This window comes from Schistocerca gregaria, chromosome X, assembly GCF_023897955.1.
Source record: "Schistocerca gregaria isolate iqSchGreg1 chromosome X, iqSchGreg1.2, whole genome shotgun sequence".
Taxonomy (NCBI): domain Eukaryota; kingdom Metazoa; phylum Arthropoda; class Insecta; order Orthoptera; family Acrididae; genus Schistocerca; species Schistocerca gregaria.
The window spans coordinates 683278750-683291246 of record NC_064931.1 but is presented as its reverse complement, the minus strand read 5'-3'; the positions used below and the strand labels follow the sequence as shown (position 1 = coordinate 683291246).

The 12497-nt window shown below is 34.3% G+C and overlaps 1 protein-coding gene across 1 annotated transcript in view; it reads left to right on the top strand.

Annotated features, from left to right (window-relative positions):
- LOC126298831 (arrestin domain-containing protein 2-like) overlaps positions 1 to 7183 on the top strand; it is a 229371-nt gene extending 222188 nt beyond the window's left edge. The window contains exon 10 of the mRNA XM_049990307.1: positions 4772 to 7183. Coding sequence (XP_049846264.1) covers positions 4772 to 4947 — 176 coding nt within the window. The 3' untranslated portion in view covers positions 4948 to 7183. The remainder of the gene's footprint in view (positions 1 to 4771) is intronic.
- The last annotated feature ends 5314 nt before the right edge of the window (positions 7184 to 12497 follow it).

Sequence of the window (12497 nt, the reverse complement as noted above, 5' to 3'; positions counted from 1 at the left end):
ACTAAACTATACTTCCACATTTTATTGCATCAAAAATATTTTTCTGGCCATTTCTTTGAGTACATAGATCATGCCTCTATTCTGAAAAAAAGTAATAAAAAAAGGCAGCTCATTCTAAGATATGTATGAGAATGTCCTCTCAAAATATATTTTTGTTTTCTTTCTTCTGGCACATAAAACTTGAAGCCTGATTCAAAGTTCTCTTAGGAGGTAGTAATTTGAGGCAACCGATTTGAAGTAAACATGCGTACAATTTGTCGTGGTATTAATTAAGAGTTGTGGTACTGTTAGGCATTGAAGGACCACAGCCTCATTACTGACTTACTGATGTGTTTATTTAGTGACAGATGTGATAACTTCTAAAATATTAAACCATGAAAGTGACTATCAAACCTTGTGCATTTCTCAGATCTCTTCAAAATGCACTGACAGTGTTTGATGAGCATAATAATACTCAAAGTGCTAGTAAGCAGTCCATCCTTTGTATCTACTCAATATTCTTCTTATCTGCCACTCTTATGCATGGAAACAGAATGAACTAAGATCCATTGATCTTAGTGGATGATGAGAATGTCTAAGATTGCTGGTTCATCATTGATGTAATGCTAAATGTAGCTAATGCAGCACTTCACGGTCAGGTTGTGCAGCTGTGTCGTATAGAAAGAACCTGGCAAGTCTTAATGCCATAGGAAGGCCCTATAATATCAACAGAAGTTTATTTTCTGACATACTTTTACATTTTTTGGCATTATTCAGTAAGAAAATGGCCACAGTTAACTGATTTTAAGAATCAGAATTTGGAGAACTGATGAAAATATAGTGTCATTCCTTTTCAAATCAACAAATGAAAGTGTGATTTTTGATCTGGCCATTCTGGATTTGTTTGAAATTAAGAATGCATGTAGTTTTCATAATGAGGAACATAAAGCAATGTTTTTCACATTTTTGTGGTGAAACGTTCCTGAGTAACGGGGGCTAAAAAGTTTTTAAAAAATAAAAAAAATGGCTTGTGGAAAAATTTTGATCTGTTCACAACTTGTGTTCTAATTAAGACAGAATGAAGAAATAGAGTGTATTAGAAACCTCTTTCAAAGAGCTTTCATATGATATAAGATATAGTTAGCTAAAATATTATAAAAATATGATTATTGGATAAACTGAATGCTGAAACAACGCGTTTTATGATTCTAAAAAACTCTGTGTGAAAGATGCTGTTTCCCTCTATGTATTCTGAAAATTTCAACTTAGAATGAGCATGGGATTGCTATGGAGAGTAATTTTGTGTTTAAGATGGTGCGTTAAATCGCATAAAAATTAATTTATTTTAAATATTAGGTCTACTTGTCATCAACTATGTCTTATTGTACAACTAAATGTTGACATCAAAATAAGATATCTTACAATAAATGGAAGACAAAAACAATATGCTCCTTATCAGTATTGAATTAACAAATACAACAAGTTGAAAACCTTCAAAAAAATCAAAACAACTGAAAACCAGAGACAGACAAAGTTTAGTTTGACTCCTTACTGAGAGGTATCATATCAGTCTAATGCATGACACTTCTAACAAATCAGTTTGTTGAACATTATCATTTCTGCATACATCTTATTCTGTGATCCATCAACTCTTATAATAACAAGGTTTTTCTTCCATCATCCACTCGGCAGCAGGACACAAGTTTTTCTTATGCTTGTTATGGTCATTTTCATTAAAGGAGTGACTGAGCTCACAAAGTTGGTATTTTATGTATTTTATGTCATGTACAGTATAATTTTAATGAAATGTTTTCAAACTTCACTGCATCAGTTTTCTGTATTTAAGAATACACATTACTTTTCCATTATTCGTGTCCTGGAATGTAATGTTATGTTAACAGTTGGAAGTTTAACTGGGTGTAGATGTATAAACTTTTACACTCTTGTGAGAATTGTACAAAAGTACCTTTAAACTAATTTTGAAATACAACATTTCAGAATTAATCGCATTATTTCACTTTGTAGGCTGTATACACACCAAAAGAAAATGTACAGGGCACTTTAAAAAACTACTGATAACAGCTGACTGACTAGTATTCAATGACAAAATATTAAACAGATGGCAGATAGTCACAGCAACCAGTCACCTTGCATTTAGTCTTTAAAATAAGTTTTTCCATTGTATTAAGATATTTTAGAATTTAGGTCAGTTTATTAAGTTTGAGTTATTGATTTACCTTGTACTAAGCTTTAAAACCCAGTTATTTGTATGAAAAGTACAATTTAGTAGTCTACGTGATAAATCCAACTATGATTCTCAAATGTGTCACAGGTAGCAAAATAAAAATAACAATTCACAACCTGAATGACATTTAACAGGATTGTGATAAACATAAGATTACATTTATTAGTGATCCCATGCTCATTCCAAGTTGAAGCTTTCAGAATACATAGAGAAAAATAGTATCTTTTGCATAATTTTTTTTGTGAATTTTAAAGGAATTTTTTCAAAATTCAGTAAATTCAATAATGATATTTTTATAAAAAAATGTGTGTATATTTTTAACCAATTATGTTTTATATCATATAAAAGCCCCTGAAAGGAGCTTTCAAACAAACTCAGTTTCATCGTTCAATCTTAATTAAAACACAAGTTGTGAACAAATCAGTGTTGTTGCACAAGTATTTTTTTTTTTTTTTTTGTCTTTTCATTTTTTCTAGCACCCATCAGTCCTACTCAGAAACATTTTGACAAAAAAATATTTGAAAAAGTTATTATATGTTACTGTTTATGAATACTACAAGCACACTTATCATCAAATAAGTCAAAGAGGGTAAGGTTGTAGCACTTGTTGATTTGACGCAGAATAACCCATTCTCTAAGCAATGAGAAGTGGAATTTGTTGAACCACTGCTGTGTGATTCATGGTTATTATCTATCTCATCATGAGTAAATGTTACTCCAACAGTGAACAGGTGTTGCTGATAAAAGGCTACATCACATGCTGATGCAATGTTCAGCCCAATTTGCTTTGCTGAAGTGATCAGAATTTACAGCATTCAGAAACATCCAACATAGCCTACCAGACGTCTTTACCTTAAAATAATGTGGTACTGCAGCCTGTACTGTCAGTGGTTGTATTGTATTCATATTCATAAATATGGAGAAAGTGAATCATGTAAGCTGTTTTGGCTTTTCTGTTCTCAAGCTGTAAGATCTTTGTCACATGTACAGTACCATGCTAATAATTCAACCTGTAAATTGCGTAGGTGTTGGGTGGTGATATATTGCCCTATGTCTTGCACCCTAAAAATCAGTCTATTGATTATAACAGAGTTTGTGTTCCTGGGTTTCTATTCATGTAGATGATTCAGTTTTTCTACACAAAATTTTGATCACTGACATAGGTAGCTGTCTTTGATAGGTGGTTAACACATCTAAGACCATCATTGGCACCATCAGATCATGGCAGCTAAGTCTGTTGTTGAACTGGAATTATGAGACTGAAAGAATGCCTCAAAATATATTTTCCAAGAATAATAATTTTCCAGACATCATCATTATGGAAGTAAATAGTGGATTTTACTGTCCTGGATCAGCTTCTTTGCAGTCTTGAATATGAATGCTGCCAGTAAAAATTAAAGTCAGCCACAATTTTCTCAGCTCAACATGACACTCAAATGGATATTACAGGGACTACATAGTTTGGATATTCAACATAATGTATTGTGTTGAGTTATCTAATGTGGATATCTCAATAGTTATGTAGCAATGTTGAAATATTATAACTATGAGAATGAATATAGATGGCAATTGTAATGAATATTTTCTTGGGACTTCCGTTTTAGTCTCTTCTACATAACCTAATTTACAATCAAGACCAGCTGTTTCTCATAGCTTACTATTTATATTTTTCATCTATATTAAACAATTATATACTCCTGTAAATAACTTATTTATCTCAAATTTTTATGTCAGTGCTACCTGATCTAAATGTGTATGAATGTATAATACAAATCATGCTGTTTGTTGCCACCACTTATTCTTCTTTGTCTATGATTCATTACTCTTCTAATCATACAGCTTCCATTTCATCCTTCAGAGAATCAGTCAACCAGTAGTTATTATGACACATTCATTAATTTTGACTTTGCTGTTTGAGCATTACATGAAAGACTTGATGATAGCGAACTTCAGAAATTAAATCACAAAGATTAACTGAATATGGTATGCACAAGAAAGTTAGGGATTTCTGTAGAACAAATCAGTTTTTTGCTTCATTCTATTCATCATGAATCTAAGTGAATTCCATTACAATCATTCTGACATCCTTAAACAATTTTAAAACTTTCACTTTTGTTGTGGAATATGTGGGTGTTAAGAATACTCTACAGTTAATGGGTGTAAAAGTCAGTAGTATAGATAAATACGTTTCTGACTATAACAAAACAGTTTCTAAAAAAACATGAACTCACTAATGATAAAAATAACTTAACAACATAACAGAGGGGTAGTGATTGCAGCAAAATATGAATATATATTTGTAAAAGTAAGGGGTTGAAAATCATTTAAGGAGCCTTTATATTTACTGTCAGTTACTGGAAACTACAGGTAGATGTCACTCATGATAACATAATTAGGCTGTAACTATGAAATGTCTGAAACATAATTAAACCAACAAGTAAACTGAAGTAATAAGACCACTGAGGAAAATGTGTGAGACTCAGTGCAGTTCTAAATGTGAACATAAGATTCATTTTATAATGTGAGATTTATGTTGTATTGTTGCAGAAGTGGCATGTGAACATGTTGAGGGTGGTCTGTATATTGGCCCAGAGTTCCTGCTGGGGCAGGTCTACGACGGCAGCAATGCACATGAAGCTCGTGAAACAGTTGTCCTGTACAGGCCTGTGTATGTGACTGTTGTCAGAAATGATGGCATTAAACCTAATGCCACAACTACTTAAAGAAGCTGTAAACCATTACTCTGCAGTGTGTGTCACACCCTGTGTATTTGTTACCTGATTAAAATAAAAAAAATCTTTTAGTATGTGACATAATAGTAATTTGTCTCATGCTGTCATACAAACTGTTAATTAATTTAAAAACAAAGTTTCATGTGTCTATGATCACTAAACATTTATTCCTGAAAACTGAGGTGAGTGCTCAGTTATGAGATTATTTTTATTGTACAAAATATTTTTACAATGAATCTTGACAGTTCACAATTAAGGTTTTTCAGAACTGATGACTATTTATAGTTGCATGAAAATTACTATCATATATGAATCAGTCATGTATTTTTCATTGAAATAGTCTCAAATTAAACACTTCTGCAGTTTACAGAACTTCTTGACTATGGGAGTAGCATATATCTAGCAACTGAAAGTTGACAGTTTCCTGTTTGTCTTGCTGTGAATATGGGGAACTTATCATTTCAAACTGTAGATTTTTCTGAATCACGCACAAGTTGTCTGCAGTTACCTCAATGTAGTTAAGGAACACTACTTATACAGAGAGAATAAACATGTTTCATCGATTGGCGACTCAATGGAGTGTTGTGTGCGCAATGACCATGTATGTTAAATTAAAAGAAAGGTCAGTGTTGGTCATAATATTGATGTTTAATTAATAGCAGAATCGATTTTTGACCACATAGTGATCATCTTCAGTGCTGTACACATTAAACTCAGACACTTTTTTCAGTTTTGGTTATTGATTACTTGATACCAGTGTTTGAGTTTAATGTGTACAGCACCGAAGATGATCACTATGTGAACAAAAATCGATCCTGCTATTAATAAAACATCAATATTATGACCAATGCTGACCTTCCTTTTAATTAAACATGTTTCACTCAGTGGCATTTAAAATCAAAATTCAGATAGTTAACTGAGATCAGAATTCTGAAGATAGCAATAGTTAGAAAGTGCTATTGATATGATTAATGAAAATAAAGAAGTACTCTTCCCCCCTCCCTCCCCAATTGTTTGGTTGAAATTAAACATACTAAATTTGGTCTGTCTGTATTTGTAGATACAGACATATCAATCTTAAATACATTTGACTATTTCACTACAAACAAAAATATTACCTGAATAAGTTTCAAAAATATAACCTGCTCATGAATTCTAACAGCTTATAAAAACTCCGTTCTAATGCTCAAATACAAATTTGCATTGATACTTTTGTCAGGTCACTAATATATCTGTGAAAGAAAACCCCTAATCACTAAAGCAAGCTATATTTGAACCTCTATTCTTGCTGTACACACAGTTCGAACATCTTAATTGTAAAACTGCAGATTAAACTAGATTCATTGTTAAAAATGAGTTATTTAAATGATCATTCTTTGTACATCTATTTTTCTTTCTTCTTCCTTGTGTCAAAAATTTTCTTGTAACTGAGACCATCATTGTATGACAAAAAAATACCTAATATGGGAGAAATGCTTGGTGAGGCATAGACATCTCAAGTGTTTTTAAATTAGTTAACTTTGTTTCACCAAGCTACAGATAAGTCAATCAGAATGCTACATTTGGGATTGAAATGTGTCTTAGATAATATATTTCCATGATGAAAGAATATGCAAAATAGCTTTAAATGTTGTTTCTATATTGGATAAATTTTATCATGTAAGTTTTATAATTGAGCAGAGGCATTATTAATGTTTTGTGCGAAGACAGTGTTATATGTGTGTTATGTACTGAAATAAAATATGTAGATTTGGTGTTAAATATTGTTTCCATGTGGTTAGAGTCTGGTTAGTGGGAAGCCCTATTCAATTTCTTCTGTACAAATATTTAACAACCTTAAAATGAAGAATGAGAAGAGAACTGTTCAGTCAACAGTCTGTTGAGACACAATGCCCTAATCAGATGTTATGTGTGTGCCTGCATAGCCCAAAAATACCCCTTCAAAGTACCTCTAAAACAAGAGGCATAAATTTGTTTACAATCATTTTGAAAGCATTTTCCCATATATATATATACAACATTTTATAACACTACATAAATTATCAAAAGTGATTTTGATAGAGCACAGTGGAGTACACTTGTCCTCTCATTGCGGTGTTTATGAAAGTTATTGTTATTTTTAAATGTGGGATATAACGTTAATAAAATTGTTGTTGAATGTTAATGATTGTGAAGCTGTTTGTTATTGTGTACTTAAATATATGCATAAAAGAAGTTTATGTGTGAATCTAATGTTTTATTCTTCTCACCAACTTTTGTTCAAGTTCAGGTTTATTGCAAAATATAATGCAATAAGACAAGATGAATATACATTGGCAAAACAGGCCAATATATATGCTGGTTCAAAGTCTTTGCATCAAGTGTGTAGGGGCAATAAATCGTGTCTTGGAGAAGAACTTTTGTTAGAGACAAAATATTCACTGATGCATCCATTTCACTGGCTATGCCCCTGAAAGTGGAAGGGCATAGGCACTCTGCTGCTTGTGTATGCAGTGTGTGTTACACATGATCCAGTCATCTGCTCCATATGAAAAGGATGAAAAAGTAAATTAAAGTTCTTGATTTGTTTCTAAAATATCTTTCCCACTTAGAGACATTCACTCTTATGGTTTTCTTTTTGAAAATTACTCTAGCAGGTTATTGGTGTAGGTAACGTGCAGCACATCTCATTAACAGACTCTGCTGCTTCATTGAAATCTCATTGCGCCAGTGCGGTGAATACTAAATGACACTTAGCATCAATAGGAAGCTTCAGCAAACATTTTGTCTCCAACAAGAGATGTTAGCCATGATTGCTTTGAAAGATCCTGTGTGACATAGGGCCTATATATGAATCCTTTTTTAATTTATTTATTTATTAGGATCTGACCTTTTGAAAAACTCTCAGCACACAGCACAAGGTTTCATATAACAAGGTTTCATCTAAGATTATGTATGCTAGATATTTTCATCCCACTTTCTGCTTTTTGACTCTGGCTCCAATTCTTTTAGAAGCACTATCCTATCTCCTTTTATTCCTTCTTGATCATTACCATACTTATCATTTACTAGCCATGTCAATGTGTGCTCCATTCAGTATTAACCAGTAGAAACATGAAGAGACTATTTTAATTTAGCTGAAAGTTATGTAGACCCTGTTTTGGAGTTCACAAAGCTTATAATGAAGCTGAAACTGGCAGCAGTTAAAAACTTTACAAATCGCTCTGGATGTTTGTTACTGTTTTAAGCATTTCTGACTTGAATATTTCCAACACTTTATACAAATTTCTGTATATTCACCTTAAGTGCTGGAGATAAAAGTCTATCATAACAACTATCTATTGTAATAGGGCCTATAGCAAATACAAGGTGAAGAAACCAAGCTGACAATAACATCAGAAATGGCAGGGGACTTCAAATTGAGCAATACTTATGAAATTAAACATAGGCTACAAATCATTCATTTTCAAGCTACAGCCAATGAGAAATGACCACATGGAAGTTAATGCACAGTACAGTAAGAAAACATGTTTTTAAGTTTGTCTAATAATGTGGCATAAGTGCTGCCATGTTCTGTACAATGTTTGAGTCACCACCAACAAGTGCACAAACAACAGACTAACCCAGTGCTGGATCTGTGATATTTCTGAACCGGGGCAAAACCTTGATAGTGGTGTTTGAGATATGATGTCAAAAATTAAAAAAAATGTTTTTCAGAAAATGTTCACTTTGTAGTGGACATCTTTCTGAAGAGTTTGATGTATAAAACGTAAATGTTCAAGGATATGTGAGACATGCCATTTGGTCTTAAGTGTGCCAAAGTACAGTGTCACACCTCTTCACACAGTGTTCTTCTATCACACATTACTGTATTTCACTCTGTGGAATTCAAACATGTATATTTTGTCATGAAAGCCATCAAACCTGTATTCAGGATGTTGGAAATTAAAATGTCATAGATGCCTCTCCTGTTCCCAATTGGCTGGTTTGACATCCCACCCCTCTTATTTTTTCTTTTTCTTTTTTTTTTTTAACTCACTATTAATACTGGGTGGGATTATTTATGGCCCAGAGAAAGTGTAGCAATCTGGCAAAAATTTTCTGTCAAAATTTCATGTTCTTGGACACCGAGAAGATGATATGTAATCTTTCTTACCTGTTAGTCACTTATTTCCATTCTGGTAGTTTGAATCTATGAATTTTGCTAATAATTATAACAACATTTATCACTTGCTCACCAATCTACCACATAAATAAACAACATTTGGCGTTCACCTGTTCAGGTTTATTCAGCTCAACTCAAATAGCCTGATACACTTATGTCTCCAGGAAAGCTTTTTTTTTATTTCCATATGTGCTGGGGATTCCGCTGGCAGAGACATCACATACACTATGCACACATTCCGAAATCAGCTTACAATTTGTTCAGAAATGAACTTAGAATATGATTAAAAAGATCCAAAAACCAACAGGGATGCATTGCAAAATCATATGAATAACCAATAGGCCAACGTACACTGGATGCTAGGTGCTTTGTGAAACTAAGATTTTTTTCTTCAAGAATATAATTTTGACTACCCCTGAAGGAAGTTTTAATATATCCCTAGATTTATCAGTTAAACTTGGTTCTAGAAACTTTCTGTGTAGGTTTTCATGAGACAGTTTGCATCTATCTTCAGGCATCTGCCAGTTTTGTGTTTTCAGCATCTTTGTGAGACACTCCCATAGGCTGGCTGATTGGCTCTATGACCTTCACACTGGCCATCTTTGTATCCATTCAGTATCTGCTGTTAGTCATATTTGAAACAGGTCCCACACACTTTAGAATATTCTTGGATGAGTCTAACGAGTGTTTTGTATGCAGTTCCCTCTGAATACTGATTGCACATCCCTAATATTCTACCAATGAGTTGCAGTCTATCAACTGCTTTATGTATGACTGAGCCTATGTAATAGTTCCATTTGATATCTTTGAAAATTGTTGCATACAGGTATTTGTGTGAGGTTGTCTATTCCAACTGTGATACTTTGATATTATAGTGAAAGAAATTCATGTTGTTTGTGTTTTGTGAAGTGCATAATTTTCCATTTCTGAACATTTAAAGTAAGTTGCCAACCTTTCATCACTTTGAAATCTTATCAATATCTGAGTAAGTATTTGTCTACATCTACATCTACATCCATACTCCGCAAGCCACCTGATGGTGTGTGGTGGAGGGTACCCTGAGTACCTCTATCGGTTCTCCCTTCTATTCCAGTCTCGTATTGTTTGTGGAAAGAAGGATTGTCGGTATGCTTCTGTGTGGGCTATAATCTCTCTGATTTTATCCTCATGGTCTCTTCACGAGATATACGCAGGAGGGAGCAATATACTGCTTGACTCTTCGGTGAAGGTATGTTCTCGAAACTTTAACAAAAGCCCGTACCGAGCTACTGAGCGTCTCTCCTGCAGAGTTTTCCACTGGAGTTTATCTATCATCTCTGTAACGCTTTCGCGATTACTAAATGATCCTCTAACTAAGCGCGCTGCTCTCCGTTGGATCTTCTCTATCTCTTCTGTCAACCCAATCTGGTACGGATCCCACACTGTTGAGCAGTATTCAAGCAGTGGGCGAACAAGCGTACTGTAATCTACTTCCTTTGTTTTCGGATTGCATTTCCTTAGGATTCTTCCAATGAATCTCAGTCTGGCATCTGCTTTACCGACGATCAACTTAATATGATCATTCCATTTGAATCACTCCGAATGCATACTCCCAGATAATTTATGGAATTAACTGCTTCCAGTTGCTGACCTGCTATTTTGTAACTAAATGATAAGGGATGTATCTTTCTATGTATTCACAGCACATTACACTTGTCTACATTCAGATTCAATTACCATTCCCTGCACTATGCGTCAATTCGCTGCAGATCCTCCTGCATTTCAGTACAATTTTTCATTGTTGCAACCTCTCGATACACCACAGCATCATCTGCAAAAAGCCTCAGTGAACTTCCTTAATTATAGATAACTGCACAATCTGTGAAAAGTGTGAGGTTACTATTAATATTGTCTTCAAAATCACTGATACACAACATGAACAGCAAGGCTCTCAAAATACTTCCCTGGGAGAGACGCAAAGTTACTCCCACATCTGTTGATGACTCTTCATCTAAGATAACTTTCTGCATTCTCCCTAACAAAAAACTCTCAAACTAGTCACAAATTTCACTTCATAATCATACAATCGTACTTTTAATAATAAGCATAAATGTAGTACTGAGTTAATTGCTTTCCAGAAATTGAGAAATAAATGCATCTACCTGCCTGTCGTTATCCATGGCTTTCAGTATGTCATATTAGAAAAGTGTGAGTTGTGCTTCACATGATCTATGTTTTCGAAATCTATGTTACTTGTCATGGACAAAGTCGCTCTGTATGAGATACCTCATTGTATTTGAGTTCAGAATATATCCTAATATTCCAGGATGAATGAATATCAAGGATATTGCATGGTTATTCTGTGGATCACGTCTACTACCCTTGATGGATGTGGACATGTGCTTTTGTCCAACTACTGAGCATGGTGTTTTGTTCATAGGATCTACAGCAGGTTATAGCAAAGTGAGAAGAAAACTCAGTCATAAATTCGGTACAGAATCTGATAGGGGTTCCAACAAGCAATAGAGCTTTGTTCAGTTTTAGTGATTTCAGCTGTTTAAGAATGCCAATGACTCTAATATCTATTTCATTCATGTTTTCAGTGGTATAAGAATTAAATTGGGGTCATACTCATGGGTTTTCCTTTGTAAAAGAACATTTGAAAATGAAGTTAAGCATTTCTACATTTGCTTTGCCACCCTCAGTTTCAGTTCCTGTCTTATCCTTGAGTGGCTAGACACTAACTTTAGTGCCACTAACAATCTTTACATGCAACCAGAATTTCTTAGGGCTTTATGAAATGTCTTTGGACAATATTCTGACATGGTAGTCAATGAATGCTTCATGCATTGTTCTCTTGACAGCGAAATGTGTTTTGTTCAGCATCTCTCTATCTATTAGCCTATGCTTTGTTTTACATCTGTTATGCAGTAGTCTCTATTTTGTTAGGAGTTCTTTTATAGTGACTGTATACCATGGAGGATCTCTCACATCACAAACTGTTCTGTTGGGTGCATCACCCTGGTTCCCAGAACTCCTGAAGATAGACGTTGACAGTGGATATTATAACACAGACACAGTCCCTTTGACTGTTTATAGATGTCACTAAACCCGCCCAAAGATGTAAAAAACCATGCATGAGCAGTGCCTTTCAGATGGAGGGGTCTGACAGCTAATCAGTTCCAGTCATTCCACCAGGAAGGAGGTACACGGCTCATGTTGTCTGTAGTTCAATCATGCTTAGGTGGTCAATACTGCAGATTGATCGATCCGCATTGTTACTTAGTGCCAGGATGGGCTCTCAACAAGGGAAGGGTCCAGGTGTGTTGGAGTGAACCAAAGCGATGTTGTTTGGAGATGTAGGAGATACAAAGAGACAAGAACTGTCGATGACATGCATCACTCAGGCCACCCAAGG